This window comes from Aythya ferina (genome assembly GCF_964211825.1).
Source record: "Aythya ferina genome assembly, chromosome: 8".
NCBI classification, from domain to species: Eukaryota; Metazoa; Chordata; class Aves; order Anseriformes; family Anatidae; genus Aythya; species Aythya ferina.
Genome location: NC_140304.1, coordinates 26,419,551 through 26,445,292, shown reverse-complemented (window position 1 = coordinate 26,445,292; position 25,742 = coordinate 26,419,551). Strand labels below are relative to the sequence as shown.

The 25,742-nt window shown below is 34.2% G+C and overlaps 1 protein-coding gene across 2 annotated transcripts in view; it reads left to right on the top strand.

Moving 5' to 3' along the window:
• Positions 1-25,742, top strand: part of BEND5 (BEN domain containing 5) — a 931,317-nt gene that overhangs the window by 30,153 nt on the left and 875,422 nt on the right. For both annotated transcript variants that reach the window (XM_084527421.1, XM_084527420.1), the window contains one exon: positions 17,873-17,997. In XM_084527421.1, coding sequence (XP_084383547.1) covers positions 17,873-17,997 — 125 coding nt within the window. The remainder of the gene's footprint in view (positions 1-17,872; positions 17,998-25,742) is intronic.

Here is a 25,742-nt window from a genome sequence, read left to right as displayed (position 1 = left end):
ATGCACTTATTCCTCTGAAATGCATTGTAGATATAGTTAAGACAAGGAATAGAATAGCAATGTAGTAATTAACCTATGCTTTTATCTGAAAAATAAAAGATGATGGCAAGTTGAAAACTTGTCTTTTGGTTATTACTCTGTGTTTCCTGTTATTCTTCTACATCAGTAGCTTCAGAATTGATCCATTCTCATTTATCCCAAACACTTATCCTCTTGCTTGATTATCACAACCTTATCCTGCCTGTTATTTTTCTTTCTTCTCTCAATTTTTCTAAATGATACTGTTGCAGTATCTTCTTTTCTATGTTGAGAGAATGTTGAGCTTCACTTTTTGAATGTGTACACTGAATGCTATATCAAATTAATGCTTGTTATCCTCATCTCCAGGACTCTGTTATCTTCCTTCCATTAGCATCTATTTTGTTTTTTATTATTCCCATCTGTGTGCTCTTCTTTATCCCTTTGGATTTAGTGATCCATTTATTTCCTTTCCTCATATTTGCATTTTCATCGAGAAACATCTTTGTCCCTTTTATTTCAGTTATGGTTTCCCATTTTCACATAACTTCCCCTCTAAATATCTCTACTATTGCACCTGGAAATATTTTCCTAAATCCATCTTTCCAAAATTTTCCCTTTCATTTTTTTAATGATTTTTTTTAATTCACTTTTTTTTTTTTTTTTTTTTTTTTTCTTTTAATGAACCAGGATCAGAAACTGTTTGGTGTTGTCCTTAATCTGTCTGCATGTCTTAATCTGTCTACATTCTTTTGGATAGTAAGTGTATTTCTTACCACAAGCTTTGACTGTGCATGATAAATCTTTTCTCAAGCCCAGGCGATCTATGCTGGCAGATGCTCATGCTAAATCTTCAGGGCCTAGTTCTGGACAGAAATCATTGGAAAATTTCAGCAAAACTGCAGGGATTCCTGCTGCCTTGGATGAATTCGTAAGTTTGTGAAACTTTCTATGAATTAATAATCATGTGGCAATTGGGAAGATGCTCTTTTAGTCTGAGGGCTGGAGGTCAATAAGTGAATGCTAGAAGAAAGATACTGATTGGATCACATGAATATAAGAACATTTTGAGTGATTACAATCAGGTTCAATTAAAAGTGTCTGCTTGATATATCTGTAGTGTAACAATCATTTTGACATCTATGTACTTTTTAGGGTGCTTATGCTTATAATCTCTATTGCAGGAGATTGCTGTGCACTTTACAAGGCACTTGTTTTCATTTTATAGTTCAGAAATCAGATTTACAGAAGTTAAGGGAGTTACTCGGAGTTGCACAGTAGAATTGCTATTTGAAGCATTTTGACATAATCTTCTTTGAAGTACACTAATTGGATTTAAGCACACACCTTTGATTACTCTTTGCAACTGAACAAAGTATGTGTCATTCTGAATCACGGTGGATAAGATGGACTTCCCTTTGTGGGGATTCAATTTTAGATAGTATTTCAGATATAACAATAACAGGTTTTTTTTTTTTTTCAGTATTACAGGAAAACTTTAGTGTTGGAAAATTGTGCTAGGTTATCTACATTGACTCAGACTAATGACGAATGAACCAGCTGAGTAAAGAAAGTAAGGGAGAACAAGCATTATCTTTTGCAACCTATTCAATTTTGATTATTTTGACCTAGAAGAGAAGATAAGCAATACTGTGTGTTTGGAGAGGACTGTAATAAGCTTTGTTAACTTATAATAATAGCTGGAAGACTTACATTAAATTGGTGATTCACTTACAAAAAGAATGCCTAAGACAAAGTTGTATTACTATAATCTGATAATTGTAATTTAGTCTTTATTATCTATGTGCCTTCGTAGTGAACAAGCAAACGTAGGATAGTGTATTTTAGCAAAATCAAATTCAAAAGTGTATGAATTAGAAAATGTAAAGAAAATTAAAGTATAGGCTGATTAATGCAATCCGGTGTGATTAATGTTGGTTTTATTTCAGATTGGGTTCCTTGCTGTTAACATACAGCATGTAAATGCAAAAATTATAAGAGAGAAAGAAAGGGAGAAAAGAAAGATACTAATATCAATATGACTGTGTAATCCCTGGTTCTTCAGGATTTTGGAAGTGAACCTACATATGGACCAAAAAAACTATTAGCTTTAGTTTTTAATTAAAATATGCCTGATAATCCTTCCGAATTCCTGATACTCATTATGTTTTTATTTATAGAATAAAAATTTTTATTAATAAATTAATATTTACACCACTCCTACCCTCCTAGTGAACTAGAGCAAGCTGTCCACCTGTTCAGAATTATAAGTTTTTAATTTTAGTTATAATTTTTAAATTGTAAACTATTTCCGGCCTTACAGTGAACAGTGGGACTGCTGTTTTTCTTGTTAATCTGGGATGTTCAAAAGCAGAAGGCCCTTCTGTTGCTGACTTCCTTGCGTATCACCAGTATAACAGAAAGTTATACTTCAGAGAGGCAATGTTTTGATGTCAGTATGGTAAGAACATGAAGATGAAGACTTCTTAAATTCCTGGATTTGAAGATTAGCTTTTGAAACCAGTATATTTTTCCTTGTCTGTTTGGTTAAAACTAGTGTATGTTAATATATCTTTCATTTAAAGATTTTCCACTATTAATAGTAACATTTAAAAAGTGTACTATTAGTACATTAAATATGCACATTTTTATTTCTAAGTAAATAGAGAAGCACAGTTTATAAAAGTTAGATAGACTATTATTAAAATTAGCAAGCAGGAATAATTAATTACTTCTTAAGGTGATAATTGTTTTGTTATGCAACTGCTTACACAGCGTTTCCTAATGTAATAAATGTTTCTAATGCATTTAATAGAGAAAAAGATTTTTGTGTATCACAATGAACATGTTGTAATGTGCATGCATATAGATCCAAACTCAAAATTGAAATTAACCTTGGATGTATTTAAACAACAATTTTTTAATTAACCCTTTTATCTTCTGTTTAATATGATTTATGTGCCAAAGGACGTATATTAATACCCAAGTAGCTTCTTATATACAGAGAATTATTTTAAGATTAAATTTTAGTATAAAATGACCTTGCTATGGATTCACTAACTGTACTATTACAATACTGTATATAAAAAAAAAAGTAGTGTTTTTTGTTGTTGTTTTTAATTGAAAAGGTTTGATACACTTTCAGGTTCTTACATTAATAGAGGTAAATTGGCACCTCTTGTTAGAAATCCAGGAAGACTAATTTTGAATAGAAATACTGCTGTGTGTATGTCATTGCTTTTGAAGACTTAAAAGCAAAATTGATCAAGGTCACTTCGTGTCCACAAGAAACAATAATACAGCTCAAAAATCACTGTATTTTTATTGCTTTATGTTATTGATTTATTTTCTGTTTTTGTCAAATATCTTGTATGAAAACTTGGTTTGTTTTTAAAACACGTTTCTTTTTTTTTTCTTTATGGATTATGGTGATCCTACCAAACACAGACCCAGAAAGAATAAATTTGGAGATACAATCAAATAAAAGATATATATTTTTTTAATTAGTCCACTTAATTAGAATCCTAAATAGAGCTTAACTGGACATGCTTATAGGCTGGAAACCTGTGGATAACAAAGAATTGCTAAAGAGCAGAAAAGTCACTATCTTATGTGATTTGCTTTGTCTATTAATGTAGGAGTGTCTCTGCAGATCATGCCCATATAAAACCTAATCCTCTTACTGAGTTGTCCATCCCAAATTTTGCAAATAGCTTCTTGACTCAAATATGCCTCTGACTGTACCCTTCATTTCAGCCTATATATAGACATAAGTAATAAGAGAATAATCTGAATGCTCATCTTACAACTTCTTTCCTAATACAGAATAAAAATTACACAGATAAAACATTTCAGCTAAAGACCTACTGTAAAGTAAACATTATGTGCCTCCTCATTAGGAACCAACTGGTATCTGTTAGACCAGGTGCTACCTGTCTTTCTTAACAGATGGATGGAAATCAGACCTGCAGTATGATGGAAAGACTCAGAAAGTGAAGCTGAGAACACAATTATGAGTTGTGAGGCCACACATTCTCTTCCACATAAGTTCTGGGCTTCCTATTAGCCTAGTTGGAGGGAGCTGACTTGCTCCTATCTGTGGTGTTTTTACCGTGCTGGGCAGCTAAACACCACAACCGCTCTCTCACTGCCCCTCCTTAGATGAGGAGGGGAAGAAGTAAAGCCAAGAACAACTCACAAGTTGAGATAAGGATAATTTAATTAAAGGGAAATAATAATAATTATAAAAGATTATTATGAACTAAACAATTTAACTAAAGGGGAAAAAAAGGGAGGGGGGAAGGAGAAAAGGGAGGAAAACAAACAAATAAAACAAATGAAGGCTATGTGGAAGTGCAGAGGAAAGAAATTACTCTCTACTTCCCACAAATGAGTGATGCTTGACCATGTCTTTGAAGCAGGGCCTTAATGCACGTAGCCAGTGTTTGGGAGGAGGACCAACGTTTTCATGACGAGAGCCCACCCTCTCCCCTCTTCTTCCTGTTTCCACCTTTTATTGCTGAGTGTGACATCATATGGTATGGAATATCCCTTTGGTTGGTTTAGGTCAGCTGCCCTGGTGATGTTTCTCTTCTCACTTTGCCCACCCCCCTAGGAGGGATAGAGAGAGGCCCGATGCTGTGCCAGCACTGCTCAGCAGTAGACACAACACTGGTGTGATAACACTGCTGTTCCAGCTACAAGTGCAGAGCACAGCATTGTATGGGCTGCTGCAGGGAAAGTTAACATCCCAGCCAAACCCAGTACACTATCACATGGATGTAGTGAAATACATTCTCCTGTATCTGCATTGTATATCCTTTCAGTCCCCTCTGGATCCTCTAGCATCTGTTAGTTGCCTGCTAGCTGTAATATAAAGAACTGTTTTCTCAGAATGTTTCAGTTATAGTAATTCCCAGCCTGGACAGTCAAAAAGGCATTGCTTTGTTGACACTCAGTTGGCAGAGGTGCTGTGGTTTTATTCACTACAGTGGCAGCATTTTTTTTCCTAATTTGCCAAAGTTGAAAAAAGACTTAAAATAATAGTTGTATTTCATAGAAATTTTAAAGTAATAATTTCATGCATTTTTTGTGCATTGAAGATAAGCATGAAAAGTAACAGCAAAAATAAAAACAAAGGTAGAACTTGTTGGCCTATACAGTAGTATGCAATTTGCACTCTTTAGATACCTGCATGTCTGATAGACAAGGCAAATTACATTTCTTTTATGACTCAGGCACGGGTGCCTCTATCCAAGAGGACATACGCATGTGGGAACTACCTTTTAACCAACACAGGAAGCTTCCTGTCAGTGTCCTAGAGTGTGAGAGGATGGAAAAAATATTTTATTTTATATTTTTGTCGCACTGTTGCCTCTTTGTTTAGATGCATATCAGACCAATTTTCGTATGTCTCTTAACACTGTAGAATCCAATTACTTTTGCTCATTGTACAACTAGTGTAACCAGAAATTTTGGGAGCATTTGATATACATGTAACCTGCCACACCCTGCAACCAAGCCATCAAGCCATTAATTTGGAAGTATTTTGGTGTTTACGTGGCTACAGACATGGCTTTAGCAGCTTGCTTTGGTGGAGAAAATAAGGTTAGAAGATAAAAGCCTATAAAGGAAAGTAGCATACTTTTAATATACGTAATGATATAGCTGAAGCTACAAATATACCCGAATGGTTACATATAAACACACTGTATGAATATAAATGTGTGTTCGTGAAAATTCCTGTTTGTATAGATGTAGCTATTTTACAAATCCCAACTGATTGATATTTAAAATTAGCATTTACCTTTAACATAATACATCCAATTGTGTACATCTGTCCAAGAATACGTTTTTGTTGCCAACTTCCTCTTTCTAACAGTTTCCTCCTGTTTCTTTACCTTTTCTTTTCCTTGCCTTCCACTCACCCCATGCTTTAGGCATTATTTGCTGATGAAATCCTCAGTTTGTGTTAACTCAGGGAATAAAATAGTATGTTGATGGTTTGGATTCCTGTCGGCATTCTGATGATCCCTGAGCAGAGTAACGTGCTGTCACTTTCACCATAACTGTCCAAGGTTGAGAATTTTATTACATCTTTAACATACTTTCATGTGAAAGTGAAAAGGAGCTGAATAAAATCCAGTTTGTTTGAGCTGGGCTGTGTGTTCACTTATGTATATAAGACTCCTTAGGAAACCAAGTTTAATTTTATTTGTTAATACAATTTTGTTCCTGCTTTATGACAATTATCATATATGACTTTTTTTTTTTTTTTTTTTTTTTTTTTTAACTGCCACAGTTTGAAGTGAGAGCATTAAGTTAAATTAATTTGACTTTGGTTGGCAAACGGTAATAGTAGTACTTTAACAGCTGTTTGCTTTCCTGAATTGTCCTTGGTGCTGAAATTGCTTTTGTATCTAAACAGCAAAATGTGTTTATAGGGCTACAGAATATGGAGATAAATTTAGCCTGTCAAACAGATATTATTGGGGCTTTTTCGTGCAGTGTTTCTAGGAGTGGATCCTGACTACAGTGCTTTAATTCCAAACCGTGCCTTTGGACATCTTACAGAACTGTTTGTGGAGCTTTTCTGTTTGATTTATGACCTTGCCTGTATGGACTTCTGATCAGATTTTATTCTCATTTAGTGCAAGAGGGGCTAATTATGAAAGTGACAAAGACTCTTTCATTGTGCTAAAGCTTTTTGAATGACAAAAAGGGGGCTTTAAATTAAAATGAACTTTAACAAGGCATTTTCACATTGAAGTGATACACACTCTACCACTGATAAAGTAATTCATTTTCAACCCTTTCTGATTCTATAAACACATTGTCTCACAAGATCAGTAATTTTTTACCTCTTGGGCTAATGAAGAGTGGATTGTAGACCAATGAATTCTCTTTTTGCAGAGCTGTTTTGACATTCTTAATTTTTTCTTAAATATCAAAGAAAGGACAAAGAGCTGTGATTTTATTGCATTAATATTAATAATCATTTATCTGCCAGAAAAACATTTAAATATCACTTGACATTTGCAGAGAAAGATTAATGTTTAATTTACTACAAACATAGAAATACTTTGAAATAAAAGGAAAACGCTTTTGGATTTGGCAAAATGAAAAAAGAGCCTAAAATTAAGAAAGACATTCAAATATAATAAAATATTCTAACAACAGCAGAAGACAAAAGCATGTTCTTGCCATTTAAATGTCAATATTTAAATTATCACTTAAGGTTAAAAAATTAAATAAACTAGATTGTTTAGTTAAAGCTTAAATTAGACATTAAAAAACCTAAGATGAGTGAGGGCAAGCAGTTGTTTTCTGTGTACATCCATGTTGATACAGGTAAGAAGGCCTGCTATAATTTTGATATAGAAACTCAAATTTTTGAGTATAGAAACAAACCAGCATAGTGTCATTTCTTACTTACATACAGTGCATTGGAGTAAAGTTGTGTTATAAACACTATGTTATAATTGGTGGTAAAACTGGAAGTCAGGGAGGGCTTCCAGAACAAGCTGATGACCGAAGGAAAGGAAAGGAAACTAGCAAGGCACAGGGGTCTGAAAATTATACATGAACAAATTGTGTTCCTGAAGGATCAAAATGCTGTATAGTAAATGGAAACACAGAAATCTCCTTGGTGTGGAAAAAGCATGTCAGACTGGGAAGTATGGCAGATGAGTAGGTGAATGGTGAAATTGTTCATCAATCTAATCTGATGACATGGCTGAAAGTGTATCTAGATTTTAGGGAAGTATATGTGTAAATTTTATCATGGAGATTATAATATAAATGTTTCACTTCTAGGCAATGAAATACCGAGATTAGTGTATTAAATGAGAATAATATTTCTAGCCCCCAAACTGGTTTTGATTGCTAATGGCATAGAGAATCAAATTCAGTTTCAGTAGAAGCTGTATATAGGACTGACATCTGTAATGAAAGGCTATCTTTACATTAGAGCAGCATTCAAAGAAACTTTTGCTTAAGATACAGAAGGAAAGTTTTAGCAATAATATCAGCAATTTCTTAGTTAAAGAGAATTCAATTCAGAATCCATCTCAAAAAGCAAGATAAGACAATACCTGGAGCATTTCCATTAATACTCTTTCTTTATATATATATATGTGCATGTATGTATGTATATACGTGTATACATATAATAATAATGAAGTAAATATATTTACTGGTGACTTTGGAGAGGTCCTTCAGAAAATAATTTAACTATAGGTTTTGATTTGAATCTTGACTGATTGGGGTTTCTATCAATTAATTTTCCTCAAATGTCAGTTTGTAATTACCTGGAAAAAGTGGTGGTTCTGTGTATCAGGCACCGAACTAGGCCAAATGCAGGACTACAGTGTTGACATACAGTAATAAATGAACTGAAAAATTCTTGCTTGTAGTATGAAAGAGCTGTTTTCCCTTTATGTTATTATAATGTTCAGAGTCTTTGCAAAATCATGACTGTATTGAACAGAAAACATTAGAGAAGTTAGGGCTGCTGTAATATACTTAAGAGTAAAGAATATGCTGCTTTTAATGTTTTTAACTACTTCCAATGTGTTGTTTGCACACCTGTGATGTCTAGGCAGCAGATAGATAGGACAGTGTTTTACTTTAGATACAATAGGTAGCAGTGGACTTGAATGATGTACATGTATATTGAGCATCAGGTCCTCACAAAGCAAGTAGGTACAAGTTTTTCTCTGCTACACACAGTGGTACGCCCTAGTGTGGTACAGTAGTTATTATTCTCTGATCTGCCTTGGTAGTTGCTTGCGTGGTTAAGGCTGTTGATGTTATAATTTATTTATTAGCTTATTAATTATTTATTTAGGCTAGCACCCATTATATGCTAAGTGACTTCCAAACAGAAATTTCCCCAAATGCTTTTCCTTTAAGAGCTTTGCTTTGAAAAATGTAATACATACACAGTAATGAGGTACCAGTTCTGATGGCATAGATTTTTTTAAAGAAAGCTGCGTTTCATGACGCTAATACAAAATCTCTTTGTATTCTGATTTTCCTTTAACAAAGGTTCACTGCCATGGATAAATAACTGCCCATCTGTCATTGGAGGCCTTTGGGGATTTGATAAAGAGGGAGTGGAGAAATCAGTAGTCTACTGTTTTTCTGTGGATTTGATGGTTTTGGTTTAGTGGGTGTACAATGGCTGTCTTAGGGTATGGGTCTCTGATTTTTGTTCTTGACACTTCCTACTAAGTTGATGCATTTCTCCATTACTGCTTTTGGTTTCTTCATTTAGATTATTTCTTTTTTGGAGTATTTATGCTGCAGTCTTGGGCTCTGCTGATATTTTTTCTAATTCTTAAGAATCTCACAGATGCTGGAGAGGGAGTCAAAAGACTGACACCATTTTTTTCATTCTTTACATTTTTTTCTACACAATGAGCATTGACATTTTATTCTTTACAGCACCAGATTTTTAGCTCCTTTAGCTGAAAGCATTAGTATTTATTGATAATGGCAATTCTGAAATAAGGTTCTTTTACTGCAAGTGATTAAATATCAATCAGATTTCATCAAAACTATAAAATTCCTTTAATGAGATTTTACAATATGATTTCTTTGTATATATTTGTTTCTGCTGTTTACACAATAATACTTGCTATATATTGGGATGTCCATTGCTGTTTTGCTCATAGTGTTTTTTTTGAACAACAACGATTGCTAAATATTTAAAACTGCTTGCTGCTGTTTATCATTGTGCTCTGAACTGGCATCAGGACTGGTTCTCTTAATGAACATAAAAAGACAGGAAATATTTCAGTTCTTCTAGTTTTAGCTGAAAACCATGTGGTTAAAATAGGACATTTGTATCTCACGCCTTTATAAAAGAGATGTAGGCCCTTGTGTATCTTTTCTGTATATTCTTCCTACTTATACATATTTCTAATCCACTTTCACTAATTTTATTTGAAACACTTGTGCTTGTGTTGTCTTTCTAAACGGTATCATTTACTTTCCTTTTCTTTAAAGGAAACCTTCAAGTAGTGGGAGTAGGCTGCCTTTGGGACATGCTAGAACTTAAAAAAGATATTTATACTGTGGAATCTTTAATAGTATCTCTCCATTGCAAGAGAAGCCTTAAAAATACTGCCCAATAAATTTTAATGATGACGAGTTCTTCTCTCTTAAAGGCTTCTAATTCCCTTAATTTTCAGCATTTAAGACCATTCTTTGGCCTGTTTAAAAATGGCCTTCTACCTTTTCCACTTCACTCAGAGGCTAATTCTACAAGGTTATTTTAATCTAGTGATTCAGATTAGATGCTGCCTAAATTCTGCCTAAATTCTCATTCAGATAAAAGTTTCAATTTTTAAAACTGGTGGTGTGATTGGAGTGATATGGAGATTGGTGTGATATGGAGAAGCCATACTATTCACTAATATTTCCACAATATAACTTGATAAAAAGAATTATAGGTTTATTTATTACTCTTCTTTAGGTACTGAGAAATAGTAAATATAATCCCAGATAGTGTGGGCAAAATGCTCTTGGGAAATAGATCTACTGTACCCATAAGTTCTACTTATATCACTTGTGGGGAAAAATATTGGAAAGAGTAGATATCAGAGTAGGATCCTGAAAATGTATGGGAAATCAGATCGATATGAAATTATTCAGCAACAAATAAACAAATGGAGACCCGTAACTCATACACTCAAAAGATCAGTAAGATTTATTTTATGCTGTATTTATAGATAAATAAGAAAAGTGTTAATGCTAGAATTTTCATGTGCTGTCAGTCACAATTAGATTTTATCATGTTGTCTAGTTGTAATTAAAGCCCAATCAGAATGGTTCAGCTTCTGTAAGTTATGCATTAATATGTACATCTCCCTTTCCAGTGATGGGAGCTGGCCTTTTACCAACAGATGCTAAGAACTATGTTAGTGCTTTTTCCCATAAAAGTCTTTTTCACAATGAGATTCACAGGCTACTGATTTACTGTCCTTTGGATGTCACTATTGATAGAAACTTAAAACATAATGAAAACACAGCAATTTAAACTTGCTTAATTGAGGTGAGAGGACAGAAAAGAGACTACCAATACAAGTCTGAAGCATCCAGCTTCTCAAGCCAGGTGCTTTTGAAATGCTTTGCCTGTTTGACTTCCCTAAAGCAGTCTGGATTTTCATCGAATGTTATGGGCATCACTATTGTTATATGTATAACACCAGATATTTAAAAGAGCACTATATTCTTGAAGAGTGTTGAAATTTTTTTTTAAAGCATTGATATAACTAAAGCAGTGTAAATATTATTTTGTTTGGTAGATCTTAAGTGCAATTTTAATAATTTAAAAGTACTTAAATACCTTACACTTAATTTATATATGTATATGTGTTTTTTAATTGCATTTGTTTTTATTCAAATCATGTTCTTTGCAGTTTCAGGAATCTTGATTTGACATATACTTTGGGCAGGAGTCCAGGAGATGATACAAAAACAATCATAGGTTTTCAAAGATCATTGCTATTTCATTAGATTTCTTCCTATTTAAAAATCAAATGCTGTTTAGTTGTTGTTTAGGGCTATTAAAACCAAGCTTTTTTTTTTTTTTCCCTTCTTTTATGAATTCTTTTCACAGACAAAAAACATAAAGCTAGTGGGAATTTACAGCTGGTATTTTAGATGCACTTCTTTCACAAGAAATCTAATCTTTCACAGAAGAAAGTTTTTACAGATCTTGGTCCCTGTAGTTCTACTTCCATTTAGGACATATCAGTAAAATTTCTTTGCATTATCATCTCAATGTCTTTTGTGATCTTTAAGTATGAATTCCACTCAGGGTATTCCACACTCTACCTTTCACTTTATTTTATAAAATGCAGAGTTGTATGAAAACATAGATTAATACTGTTTGGCTGTCTTTGGACTTGGTCCCAGGATCAACTGGTGAAAATGATGTATATTCCAATCTGTTTCTTGGTTGTTTTTGTTTAAAGAATTTGTATAGATTGAAATGCAGCTGCAAGTGTATTAGTGATTTTTCTATTGCTTACTTGTCAAGATTTTTATTGTGTGGATGAAAAATAGTATTTCAAAACCTGGCAGCATATTGATAAAAACAGAAGAGCACTTTGTGTAATTCTCTTTTTGAAAAACTACCTCTTTTAGAGACAGAGATTGCCTCAGCTACTTCCATTCATATGTAACTTGATCAATAGATTTATTGATAGCTTTTAGCCAAGGTTTAATTCTTCCCCCACCCCCTCAGTTCACCATGGTGCTCACTTTTCTGAATTAAGAAACTAGAATTAGGCTCCTATAAGCAAGGCACATAATATGCAAGTGCTCTAGGTGTAAAAGGAGGCATTTGACCTTTTGTTGCTAATCTGTGACAGGTGCAGGCTATTTTCTTCCAAATGGTGTTAATTTTTATGTGCAAATCCACCCCCTGAAACCTGCATTCTATATATCCACCACAGGGGAATTGGTGGTCATCATAAGTACTGTAATGGACAGCTGAGAGGGATAATCACTGATATTTCAGCACATTCATGCTTGCAACTCAGTCGTTTTTAGTGCACTTCTGTTTTCACTGCTTATTAGGGAGGCTGAAGTTAGTTATTCATTGCTGGACAAAAAAAGTGTCTGAGAAAGTTCATGTGCAGGGAACAGCACATTGTTACAAATTAGTTTCCTTTACCATTTCTGGCAAACTCATTACAAAGTAATCGCGCCCTGCGCTGAAGTGCACTTCCTCTGGGACCAATAACTGTAAATAAGCAGGGCTGCAAGCTGGCTGATAAGTTGTTGTTCTGAAGATAACGGTCCTTTTTAGCAGAGTGTTTGACCTTTTTCTTTATATTGCCTCAGGCTTGTCTAAGACCCTCAAGGTCTATTTTTCATCTTAAAATTCTCTGTAGGAAAGCACAATGTGTGGTTTAAGAAGATTTTAGGATTGCTTAACATATCTATATTTTCTAGCATTTTTATGATAATTGTTAGAATGCTTAGTAAGTTCAGCTAGCATTTTCTTAAGCAGGTTTTCTTTCTTTGTGTAAAGTATACTTTTTATTGATGTAGGAAGCAATATATGTTAATATTTTATGAGGACTAAGTGTATGTTGCATGATTAATAAATAGTAATGTTTTTTTTTCTGACTTTTAAGGAAACTTGAAACATGCCACTGACCCCTTTTACTACTCACATTTTGAGATTATTGCACTAGACATTACTCTGTAAAGCAGTTTAAGCAAATATAATTACAAATTTCAGCTTGAATGATTAAAGAAAGGGACGTCTCTTCTTTTCTCAGTATGCTAAGAGTATTGAACAGAACTGTGACTGAAAATTGAGCATGTCTTAAAAACAAACCTCAAGGCTAAGTGAAAGTCAGTTTATAGACATTTTGGAATCTAATTTGTTCACATCTTCCCATGAGTTTAAAAAAGATCTGTACCAGTATATTTGTAAAGTAAAATAATAATAGAAAAATCATCTATTTTCAGAGTGAATAGGAGAAGTCCATAATGGTTTCTAAAGTGTTGGCTATGCTAACAAATTGTTTATTTTACTTTAAGATATAGCCAGATAACTATTTGTTATCTAGACGTGCATCCAAGCTGTAAAAAGAAAATTAAAACAAGAAATGTCTTTCAATGTTAAAGAGTTCAAATCTTTACTGCTTTTTTTTTTTTTTTTTTTTTTTTTCTCCTGCAGATCACATTACTTGATCAGTTCATTAATTTTACATATACCTTAAATAACATTATTAATATCTTATGCTTTTATGGTGTTATTCCACGAATATCATGCAAAACACAAATTATGCAGTATTGATGCTTAAAAAATCTTAAAATCTCATAGATCCATATTCTTTGTTTGTTGAATGGTGTGGTGTGAGCATGAAGTAAAGGAAATCTGATGTTCTAGTAGTGTGATTTTTTTTTTTTAAAGAAAGTACTTGAGCAATATAGTTATGAACAAACTCTCTTACTCATATCATGGATTACTAGAGCAAGAATGTACACAACAAAAACTATGCAAGGGAACGCATTGTCAGTCATGATACAACTACTGCGAACTACTGGTAGGTAGCTTACACAATATCGGTATTATCTAGCTAATAAGTTTATCATGCATTACATTAAAAAATGAAAAGACAAATCCTAAGGAACCTTATATAGAGAGTAAACAAATACAGTTTAAAAGTTTTTACTTGAGAAAAAAATGTTTATAGTAATTGTTAAAATATTAAAACGGTTTAATGGTTAAATGGAATAGTGTAATCCATGTTTAATTCCCGTTTCATAGTTTCTAATGCATTTCATTGTGTTACCTGTGGTGCTGGAATATGATTCTCACACATTAACATAAATGTATTTCCCGTGATTACAACAATGTGAAGGCAGCACTGAAAAATTATTTTTATTTATGAGATTATTGTTGGGAGGTTTATATACTTTCTTTGACACACAAAAAAACAAATTTCTGTGGTACTGTCCATTTTCTACAAAGCATGCCTTAAAGTGAGGAAGTGTTTTATTCTTAGAGTTCTAGGCTTCTTTGTACCAAAACTGCCGTCTTGTTTAATGACCTTGCTGTGTGGGTTGAAATTAGGCTGACAGATTGTGAGCAAAGGCTGTGATACTACAAACAATGGTCTATTGAGCACGAGGAACTTGTTGAATTGGTTACCAAAGGCATCAGTGTTAGGTCCAGCCTATTTAGCATCTGGAAGACAGAAAAGAAATAGCGTGCTAATGAAATGTACAAACGATACTAAACTGCAAATGGCTGCAGGTGACTACGGCAGCTGACATATACTATGAAGAAGGCTAGTAAGAGGCAGTTCTGTATGCAAAAAGCAATAAAGTGAGGTACAACTCACAAAAGGAAAAAAAAATCATTAAAGGGGCAGGTGAGTATTCAAATCAAGTATTCGAGATAAAGATTAAAAGCAGTGTTGGGAGTCCTAGGGAATCCTGCACACAGTGATTAAATTGTTAAGGCTGTTGCTGGGTTTGAGATAGCTATGTAGCTCTTCCAGAGCAGACTGGCTTCCAGTGTACCAGCACTTCACCATCAGTGATTTCACTGACATCAGTAGAATTCTCCAGTGGTAGTTCAGGGATCTTATGGACTCTGCAAAGAATTAGTTCAGAGTGAGCTGTCTGCCTCCAGAACAGTTCAGATTGATATTGAAATAGAAACTGAAATGTTCAGTAGGTCAGAAATTAAGATTTCATTTTGCTTGCAGTTTGTTTTTAATGATCTGTGAATTTAAACTGTAAATTTAAATGCTTTTGCTTCCTCATTTGGAAATACTTCCATCAGAATTTGCACCTTCTGGTCTGTGCTGCAGATAACTTACTCCTTATGTGGAACTGTTGGGATCATTGGACACACGTATACCTAACAGTTTACATGCTGGACCTAGTTCACAGTCTGTGTTCATCCAGCTTGCTGCCTTAATATTAGAGGATCCACCAGTTTCACATGTGCAACTCAGGTTGCAGTGACTCTGGGTGCCCATGCATTAAGCTATGTCCAGAGAGAGCTGGTGACCCGTGACCTGAACTGTGGCCTGTCCCTATTATTATTTCCATGTAACCTTATTATTATTGTTGTGCGAGGTAATTGGAATCCAACCTATGCTGCTAAACAGCTCGGACCACCCAGCTGGTCTCTCAATCTTCCTTCTCAACAGGAAGGGGGGAAGAAAATAAGATAAAAAAGCTTGTGGGTCAAGATAAGATGGGAAGATCACTTACCAATTACCCATTTAGTTCCTGGGAAAAATGAACTGAAAGGGGGGCTATTTTATTTTAGTTTTTATTTTATTTTATTTTATTTTATTTTATTTTATTTTATTTTATTTTATTTTATTTTTTAAATTAAATTATTGCTGATTGAAATAGGGGTGAGTAGTGAGAAACAAAGACAAATTAAAATCAACCTTTCTCACCCCTTCCTCCTTCCCAGATCAACGTCACTCTTTCATTCCTGCCCCCGCAACAAAGATCACAGGGACCTAGAGAGAGGGCAGGTGGTCAGTCCCGGATAGCCCCTCTCTGCTGATTTTTCTTCCTCACATTTTTCCCCTGCTCCAGCATGGGTCCTCCCCAGGTCCTTCAGGAGATACCCGCCTGCTCCAGCACGCTTCCTTCACAGGCTGCAAGGGTTTCTGGCCTGGAGCACCTCCTCACCACCTCCTCTGACCTTGGTGCTTGCGGGGCTGCTCCTCAGCTTTCTTCCCCGCCTGTGTGCCATGTTTTGTCTCGAATACACCTTCACAGAGGTGTCACCAGCGTCGCTGAGGGACCTGGCCATGCCCTACAGTGGGGCCATTGGAGCAGGCAGTGACCAGCATGAAGCACTCGGCCTCTGCTCACAGCTTCTCCTACAGGCCTTGTCATTGCCTGGACATGGGCACCCTGTATGGCAGATAACTTTATTTATGTTTGGAAAAGCACTCACTGTACAATATTGCCATTTTTTCAAATATTTCATATTCCAAATGTATCCTTCAGGCAAGTGTTTAGGAGCAGATTGTTAGCATGAAGTGGTTTTCTGCAGCGGGAAACAGTGAGGAGAATTTTGTTCTGAAAAGAAGGCTGTGGGCAGGAAAGAAGAGTGTAACATTAAAAATAGGGAAGATTGGAAGTGTTCACTGTTCAATTGGTAAAGCCAGAAACAATTTAGGATAAGAAAGACATCCTGAAAATATATTGATGAACACATTTGAAAGTGCTTTTTTTCCCCGCTTCTCCACTCCAAGATAGCTGATCAGCCAAATTTTGCTACTTTTGCTTATATTTAGTAGTGTGTTACCAATGAACAATCATACGAACTGAAATGTGACTTGCTGAGGAGGGAGTTGTTTAGCTCCAGTAATGTTACGAATAACTATTTGAACCCAACACTATATATCCTACACCCAAATATATCAGGAATCATAAAAACAGGTTGTCTTAACACTGCTAATCTTTTTCTTGCATGTAAAGCAGCATTTGGGAATGACCCTGTCTTACAAGATCAGATAGGATGGGTTTTGGGTTGGATCAGGAAAATGTGAAATCTTATTTTTGTAGTATATAGATGAAATGGACAGTCTAAGCCTTGTCTTTAGATTTCTGGGCACATTTCAAAGGCGAAATGGCAAGTTAGCAATTTAAAAGCACTTAGCATGTTTCCTGGTGCTGAACTTTGCTTCTATAGCCAGTTTGGTTACTTGCTAAGTAATGCCATGGGGAATAGCTCTGACCACATTTAAAAAATTTATTCCATGAAATTCACCAGGAAAAAGCTAAAGTGAAACCTTATAGCCTCATTTGTTTCTGTGGAAGGAGGTGATAGTGGCCCCAAATGGTAAAGGAGATATATTAAGATGGCTTTTGAATAACAAAAGAGATGGAGTCCTGGCCATCTGTGGACACAGCACTGGCCAGATGTGCCATGTGAAACTCTGGGAAGTAATTTTAGAGGTACTTGAACATGAGCAGAAAATGAAAACTTTTATCAGAAAAGTGGGGAAAAAGTGGAATAACCAAGGAGGACGCTGAACTGAAATAATAAGATTAGAGAAGACAAAAAGTCAAATTGATTGAATAATAAAAGCCCTTGCAGACTTTTTTTTTTTAATATGTATTCACATATATTTTGCATACTGATATGTATTATATATATCTTACTTTGTGGTTACTTACTTTGTCATTTAAAAATTATTCTGAACTTTTGTAAAGTCTCTTATACACATATATATTTTAAACATTGGAGGTAATTTTAAAAAAACTTTTCTCTGTATAGCTCCTGTTCTGGATTTTTTTCATTTATTGAAATACATTCTTTTTTGTATGTTCTCATTAGGTAATCTTGGACGAGTGGACCACATCACAGAGTTTGAGTATGACCTGTTCATTAGACCAGATACCTGTAACCCACGCTTTCGAGTTTGGTTCAACTTCACTGTCGAAAATGTAAAAGAATCACAGGTATGTACGTAATAAATTAAATAGTACAACAACTTTAAGAATTGCTTATTCCAGAATATAAGATACTTTCATTCTTAAAAAAAAGAGATGCAGTTCAGGGATTGTAAGTGTTGCTTTGCTGTAAAATATGTTTCCTTCCTTCAAATTTTTATAAGTAAAAGCAGGTATCATCCTGACTAGATATCACCATATTTTTCAACTAAGATGTAATATAATTGCAAAGATAATGTAACGGTTGAATTAATGGGTAACAGGTGTTGTACACTTCTGTTAATATACACAAACCAAATATATTTGTTAATGTATGAAAACGAAGTCCACCGTAGCTGTTCAAATACTATTACTCAAAACTTCATTTAAAATATCTAGAACATGAGGTAGCACTACAAACAGACATTACTCTAGTGTACTATAGAAGAAGCAGCCTGTCAATGTGACGCCTGTGAAAGAGGTTTGTCATTAAATGTGAAAGACCTTGATAAGCAACTGATTCAACTACTTCTAAATAACACTTTTTTCATAAAAATCCAAAACAAACAAACCAAAAAAAACCACAAAACACAAACAAATAAAAAGGGAAAGAAACTTCCTTGCTTCATTTAATTGTTTTAAAATAAGAAAAAAAAAATCTGTGCTTTCACATTGACAAATCCACAAAGATTTAATTCCACTTTTTGCATGTACCTTACATTTTATTCTGGCATCCTGTCATAGTTTGTCATAACCAGACTGTTATTTTCACCTAACGGGAAAAACAAACAAACAAAAAAAACCCCAACACATGTTTGGTAAGAAAAAAACTGTAGAAGCTTGATATTTGTATTCCTATGAAACTAATATCTTTATATCCACCACTGTACCATTCCTGTTACAACTAGAAATCATGAAATTGTTTATCTATCTTCCTGGAGCCTGATACTTTATCAGACAGACCCTTTCCCCTGCTGTGCCTTAGTCAACTATGATCAAATTATATAGTCATGAGATGAATGGGAATCTGTCTCAAGGAGGCAAAGAGATCTGGTAGGAAGATACAATATATATCTAGTGCTTACAGGATATTTGTTTTCATGGTTGTCTACATGAAAGAGAACGGTTTCACTATTAAGTTTGACTTGTGAGGTCTGTTTTTATAATGTGTCTTCCTGTAATCTTTTTTTCATCTCTCCAATTTCCGTTAAAACAAGACCTGCATGAACGTAATCTAGTCTGGAACCTTATTTAGGTCTTTGTACTAGCGGACACGGACAGTATTAGTCACTGCAGCTCAGCTATATTAAATGAACATTAGAAATTGCTATATCAAACATACTGTATAACTTGGTTTGTGCATTTTGATTATTTTCTTTTATGTTTTGCTAGAAAATAATAACAACCAAAACCATACTATTCAGTATTGCCTAAAAATGTTGCACAAATGCAGAAGTAACTTCAATCGCTCTATTTGTAAAAGTAGATATCTTACTAACTATATATAAATAATTATCTGTCTAATATTATACTTGTTTTTAGTGTGTCATATGTGTGTCATGTGGGGGGGTAGATATATGTATGCATTTACATGTCCCATCTGGTTTCAGCCATTTAGATGAAGACTCAAAGATAGTAGCTAAATTTATTAGTTTTATTCATTGTATACATTACATTTCCTTCTTACTGTTCCTCTTTTTTCAACCTCAAATTCTGAACTAATATACTTTGACTTTAAAAAAAAAAAATAAAAAAAAATTGAAAATGTTCTTATGCATATCTCTCCAGTCTGGCTTGATATTCCATACTAAAGACTTTAGTCACAATGAAATTAATTTCAAAGGTATCATGAGAAAACAAGCAACCTCCTGTCATCATCTGACTAGGAACACATAATTGTACTGGATACATTTTTGATTTAGTTTTCAGTTCTACTACCAGTTAGTAGAGATTTTTACAGTATGTTCAGTGCCCTATATTGTGTGATGAATCTAGAGAGAAGTGTTAAGAAGAAACTTCGAGATAGATATTCTTGTCAAGCTAACTACCCCTGCATTGTTCTGTAGAGTACTATTTTTTTACAGTGCAGTTTTTATTGTCTTAAGCTATTGAGCTTCCATCACTAATGTCTAGAAACCCCTTTTCATAGACTTTTCTCACTGAGACTGTTGCTTGATATTTAGCCTAAAGCTTTCTTTTAGTTAATCACATTATTCCTTCTTGTAATTCTGCTTGTCAATAACTCCTCTTGGTACAAATAAATCCTCTTCATCCTTGACTAACATTTCTATTTCTGTAGATTATCACATTCTTCATCATTTGTCTTTTAACCTAGCTATCATGTATGGTTCTTTCAGTTCTCTATCCAATAGAGTACTTTAGCTTTAAGTGTTTAAGTACTTTTCTGCTTTGGGGCCTTTGGACTTTCATCATAAGTGAATCTTTCCAGACCTTTGATAATTAGCCTAGTTTCCCAGGGAAACAAGGCTTATATGATCATACTGTCTATGTTACACTTGCTAGCCTAGATTTTTGTGTGGCTAATGGTCTTTCTCCTCTTCTTTCTCCCTCAATAGCTTCTTAACTCCTGGCCAGTTTCAACCCCACTGGACAGGAATTTCTGTAAGTTTCAGGAGAGCAGACTGCCAGATGGGCAAGAGACCCCATTAGTGTTCCCAATGGCAGAAAGGCTGTAGTATGAGATCATTTCTTATTCAACATCAGATAATCCACAGAGGAGATGTGCAGAAAAAGTACTCATTGGAATTTGCATTTTTAAGGTAACGTGAAATCCAACCAAGAAATCCAAATCCATAGCACTTTACGTTTTAGCGTCTTGCAGAACTTCTTGGTATTATTATCATTATTTTGTATTATTAATTATTATTATTATTCCCCTTCCAATTCCTTCAATATTTTCTTCGTAATGTGGAACTAAAATTGAATGGGCATTTTTGAGTACAGTGACATCCTGGTTTTTGGAGAAGAGACTGTAGTCCCTTTGCTCTGTAACTGTCTTACAATAGACAGCTGAAAACTGCAGCAGCCTTTTGTTGCTTTTATCACTATGGAAACCCATGCCTAATTTGTTGTTCACTATTGTACATAAGTCTTTTTCAGAATGATTGCTTCCTTCCTCATGTTATGTATGTCTTAGGTTACCATTGTGCTTCAGCAAGAAGGGCAGGTAAAAGAACTAAGTTATGTAGTATAGAAATGGGAGACCCAGTCTTTTCAGAACTATTTTTAGCATTTGACAAGTTTATTTTACTTCATATTTGCTACTTTTCCCTACACTACAGCAAAATCAGTAGAACTTTAGTTTCATCACAAACTGGTAAACAAGCTTCTTCCATATGACTTGGTCTTTCAACATCATACATTTCATTATCTTTTTTTTTTTTTTTTTTTTTTTAGCAAAGAAAAATTATTAAAAAAATAGCTAGTGGTTTGTATTTATGGGAAGAAAGAACTATCATATAAGATGCCTGTGAGATGTAACATTTGGCCTTTTGGTCTTCCAGTATGTTTTCTAACTTGCAAGTCAGTTGGTCTGATAAGATCTGAAATGTAGATTTCTTTAGTCACTTGTTCAGTGAATTCAATTAACACTGATATTGGAAAGAACAACAGAAAAAGAACTGATATGTTATATATAAGGCCTGTAATATGTAATCATGCATTGATTACTCTTACAACAACCATGAAAGGAAGAATGAAGAAAAGAGGATTTGCATGTATTCTGATGGGCAAAGCCTCCAATTTCTCTAATTATTCATGTGTTGCAAGCTACTGTCTATTTCTAGGTAATGCTCTATATTGGGCAGAATTTATTTCCTCTTAACATCAGCCTTGGCCCCTACAACACTGTCTACAATTTTGCTAAACTCCTTCTCTGTGGAATCAGAAATTGGATGAACAAATGTCACATTCAGTTTGCATTTCAAGTATTTAAAATAGACAGTGCTCCAGGTGAACAATTACTTCTAAGCTATTATCATTAAAGGTTTTAGTAGCAACAGTGATTTGTCTGAGAACTGAGAAAAAAAGAAATGTGTGTACCACGATAAATTATAAATATACTAGGATACCAGAATTGGAGGATTTTATAAATGAAAATAGTAATTATTTCTCCTGGGGGTCATATCCAAAAATTCTACCAAGTAGTAGGCATTCATTGTTCCAGATACTGTAGTCACTCTAGAAAAAGTTTTATCTCTGTACTGGAAACCCTTGATAAATTTGAGAAGAGATAAGAGTTGAATAAAGCAATGCGATTAAAATATTAAAAATGTCTTTGAGGATATTAATTACTCTAAAGAACAGCAACCATATTATAGCATTGCCCATCTAGGTCATACAGTATATTCTGTATGTGTATGTATTCTGAAAAACTCTGCTGTCTGATGAATCATATTCAGAAATGAAATTTTCACTGAGATTAAAAAAATAATTTTCAACATAAGGGGTTTCCCAACAGTGTCAAATTTTGTTCTGAAAGTGTCAATAAACACATTATGAGTTCTTAATCACAAAGGTGACAAAACATACTGAGAAGGATAGAGGAGAAAAATAGATATTTGGCAACTAGGATGTGATCATTACCTACAGTTATGAAATCAATCCAAAACAAGGTTAAAATCAAAGAACAAAATGGTATCTACTTAAAGGAATTCTCTCTGTTCAACTTCAGTTAAACTTGGATTGAGAATAGAATATTGTTTGAAGATACTTTGTTTGCTTTTTTGTTTTTGTTACGTATGAATATAGATCAGGAAAAATAATAACCTTTAGAAAGTTATGCAAGGTGCAAATGTAAGACAGATAATAACATAACTGGACCTTATAAATGCTTAGAGGACTTAGAGTTAGTTTCTCTCTCTCTCTCTTCCTTTTTCTTTTTTTTTTTTTTGGTTTGTTTTTGTTTTCCACACTTTTTTTGTGGGGGTGGTGAAGGTCTGGGGAGATGATGAGAGAAAAAAGCTGTAAAATCTCTAGTGTCTTTATTTCATTAGATTTTCAGTAATTATTTATTACTGTTACTGGATTTTTTAGTTTGCTCAGGCCTCTTGTTACAGTCCTAAAAAAAAACCACAGAGATCCTTAGTGGAGAATTGCTGGAAATACATATCTGTCTGTCTTGATAACATGAGATACATAGATAGTTGAGTGCATTTGGACAACAACTTTTAAGTAAGTTTAGTTACAACAGGGTAAGTAAACTATTTTTTCATATGATATATGCCATTCTACTTCAAAAAATTGTAAGAATGGCACAGCCAGATTCATGATGCATATTTTGTAGATCTCATGATACATTGATATGCATGTGATACATTGGATACATTACATTTTTTTTTTGTTTGTTTGTTTGTTTTGGGGGGAAGTGCTTGCATTGTCTGAAATGTATATTAAAAAACATAATGGATTATTTAAAAGGAGCCTTGGGAATATATAAAAGTAGTTTCACTGACCTCTACTTTGGAAAGTGATATAAGTTTGTTTTAACTTGAAGGTGCATAGGGTTAGACGAAATGTATAGTGATTGAAGTAATTATTTATTTACTGAAGAAGCTGTATGAAATGTTAATTAAATAAAAACCAAAGTGATGACATTTAAAATAGATTGTATGTTCATCTCAACATTTAAAAAAAGAAAAATCAATTGAACATACTGCAGTTTTGAAGAAAAATAATTTTGCCATTTTGGAAGCTTGTGCCTATATTGGTCATGTATAAAATTAGATTTATAAACGATGATTCTTCCAAGTTGGAATCCTTTCAAGTACATATAATTTTATTTTGGATCAATAATTTTGTTGTGCTTGGAATAGATTGAGGATGTGTGTGAAGCTTTGGTAAGTACAATATACTGTGCATCTCCATGAAATTATCCAAAGCTGTCATGACATGTATTATCCTTTGAAAAGTAATGAATACAGATAGGTTAGTAGACACAGACAATATTCAATACTAGTAAAACAAATGCTGTCCTGATGAAATATTCTCTTTTGGCATGAGAGTGTTAAATTCATAAACTTATTTTATTCCAGTTGTCTCTAAGAAAATTTTAGATGTCAGGGTTTTATAATTATTGCAAGCATACTGTATGTTTCAGATTTAACACTTGTTTTTTGCTTGCAGGAAACTAATGGCCAGGTGTGTTTAATTTCCTATTATGGTGGCATCTGTCACTCCAAATGTCAAAAATACATTATAAATGCCATAAACAAAATCAGCACTGTGATGATTTTGATGTCAGTGATGTGACACACTTGCTTTTCTTTCATTTTAAAAACTTATTTATTTATTTATTTACGATTAAATACCTACGTTTTTAGTTCCAGTGTTAATTGTCTTCTGTACAAATTTGATTTAATTCTGCTTTTATGATTGAAAAGTGTTAACATCAGAATGTGGAAACATAGAACTAAAGTAAAAAGAAAAAAAAAGTCAAATTGAAGAAATAAAAGTGAAATCTTTAAACTTTCCTGCTTCTAGTTTTTTTTTTTCTTTCCTTTTTTTTTTTTTTGACCTTTCCCATGCAGAATATTCTATACTTGAGCCACATTGAGATACTATGCAAAGATTGTTGAAACCTGAAGATAAAATCAAGACAAAATATATGCAGATTAATTCACGTTGTGGGGAGAGGGAAACCATTTCCTGTGTAAATGACAGGGCAGATCTTCTTCGATCTTCCTGGGAAGATCATGGAACAGATCCTCCTGGAAGCCATGTTAAGGCATATAGAAGATAGGGAGGTGATTCAAGACAGCCAACATGACTTCACCAAGGGCAAATTGTGCCTGACCTTCTGTGATGAAGTGACTATATTAGTGGACAAGGGAACAGCAACCGATGTCATCTACCTGGATTTCTGTAAGGCCTTTGATCTGGTCCACTACAACATTCTTTTCTCTAAATTGGAGAGAGATGGAATGATGGATGAACTATTCAGTGGGTAAGGAATTAGCTCTCTGGCCACATTTAGAGAGTTGCAGTCAGTGACTGTCCAGGTAGAGATCAGTGACAAGTGTTGTCTCTCAGGGGTCTGTACTGGGACCAGGACTGTTTAATATCTTTATTAATGACATAGACAGTGGACTGAGTGCACCCTCAGTAAGTTTTTGGATGACACCAAGACAAGTGGTGCAGCTGATATGATAGAAGGAAGGGATGCCACCAAAAAAGAAATCTAAGAAGGAAGTAGTAGTGATATTCCATAGAATGTAATTAGTTGACAAATTGGAGCTGAATAATTTGGCTACTGAAGTAGCCAGTGTTATGGCACCTGATTATGATTGAGTGTATTAAGAATGTGCCTCCAGTAATCCCATATTCTTTTACCTCTTGGAGTTAGGATTAGAGAGATCCTGTAATCCTTCATTGCTCTTATTTGCTACCTGTAATTCTAACAAGAGAACCCAATATGAACCCAATGACCGAATGTTGGGTCACTGTGCACGGAACGTCTTTACATTTCTGACACATTACAATAAACAGGGAAAAAGTGGAGAAAACTTGAATTTTGATGGTGAAAATTAGGCTGGACGTCAGGAGGGGGTTCTTCACAGAGAGGGTGGTTGCACACTGGAACAGGCTCCCCAGGGAAGTGGTCACTGCACCGAGCCTGTCTGAATTTAAGAAGAGATTGGACTGTGAACTTAGGCACATGGTCTGAACTTTTGGGTAGACCTGTGCGGTGTCAAGAGTTGGACTTGATGATCCTTAAGGGTCCCTTCCAACTCAGGATATTCTATGATTCTATGATT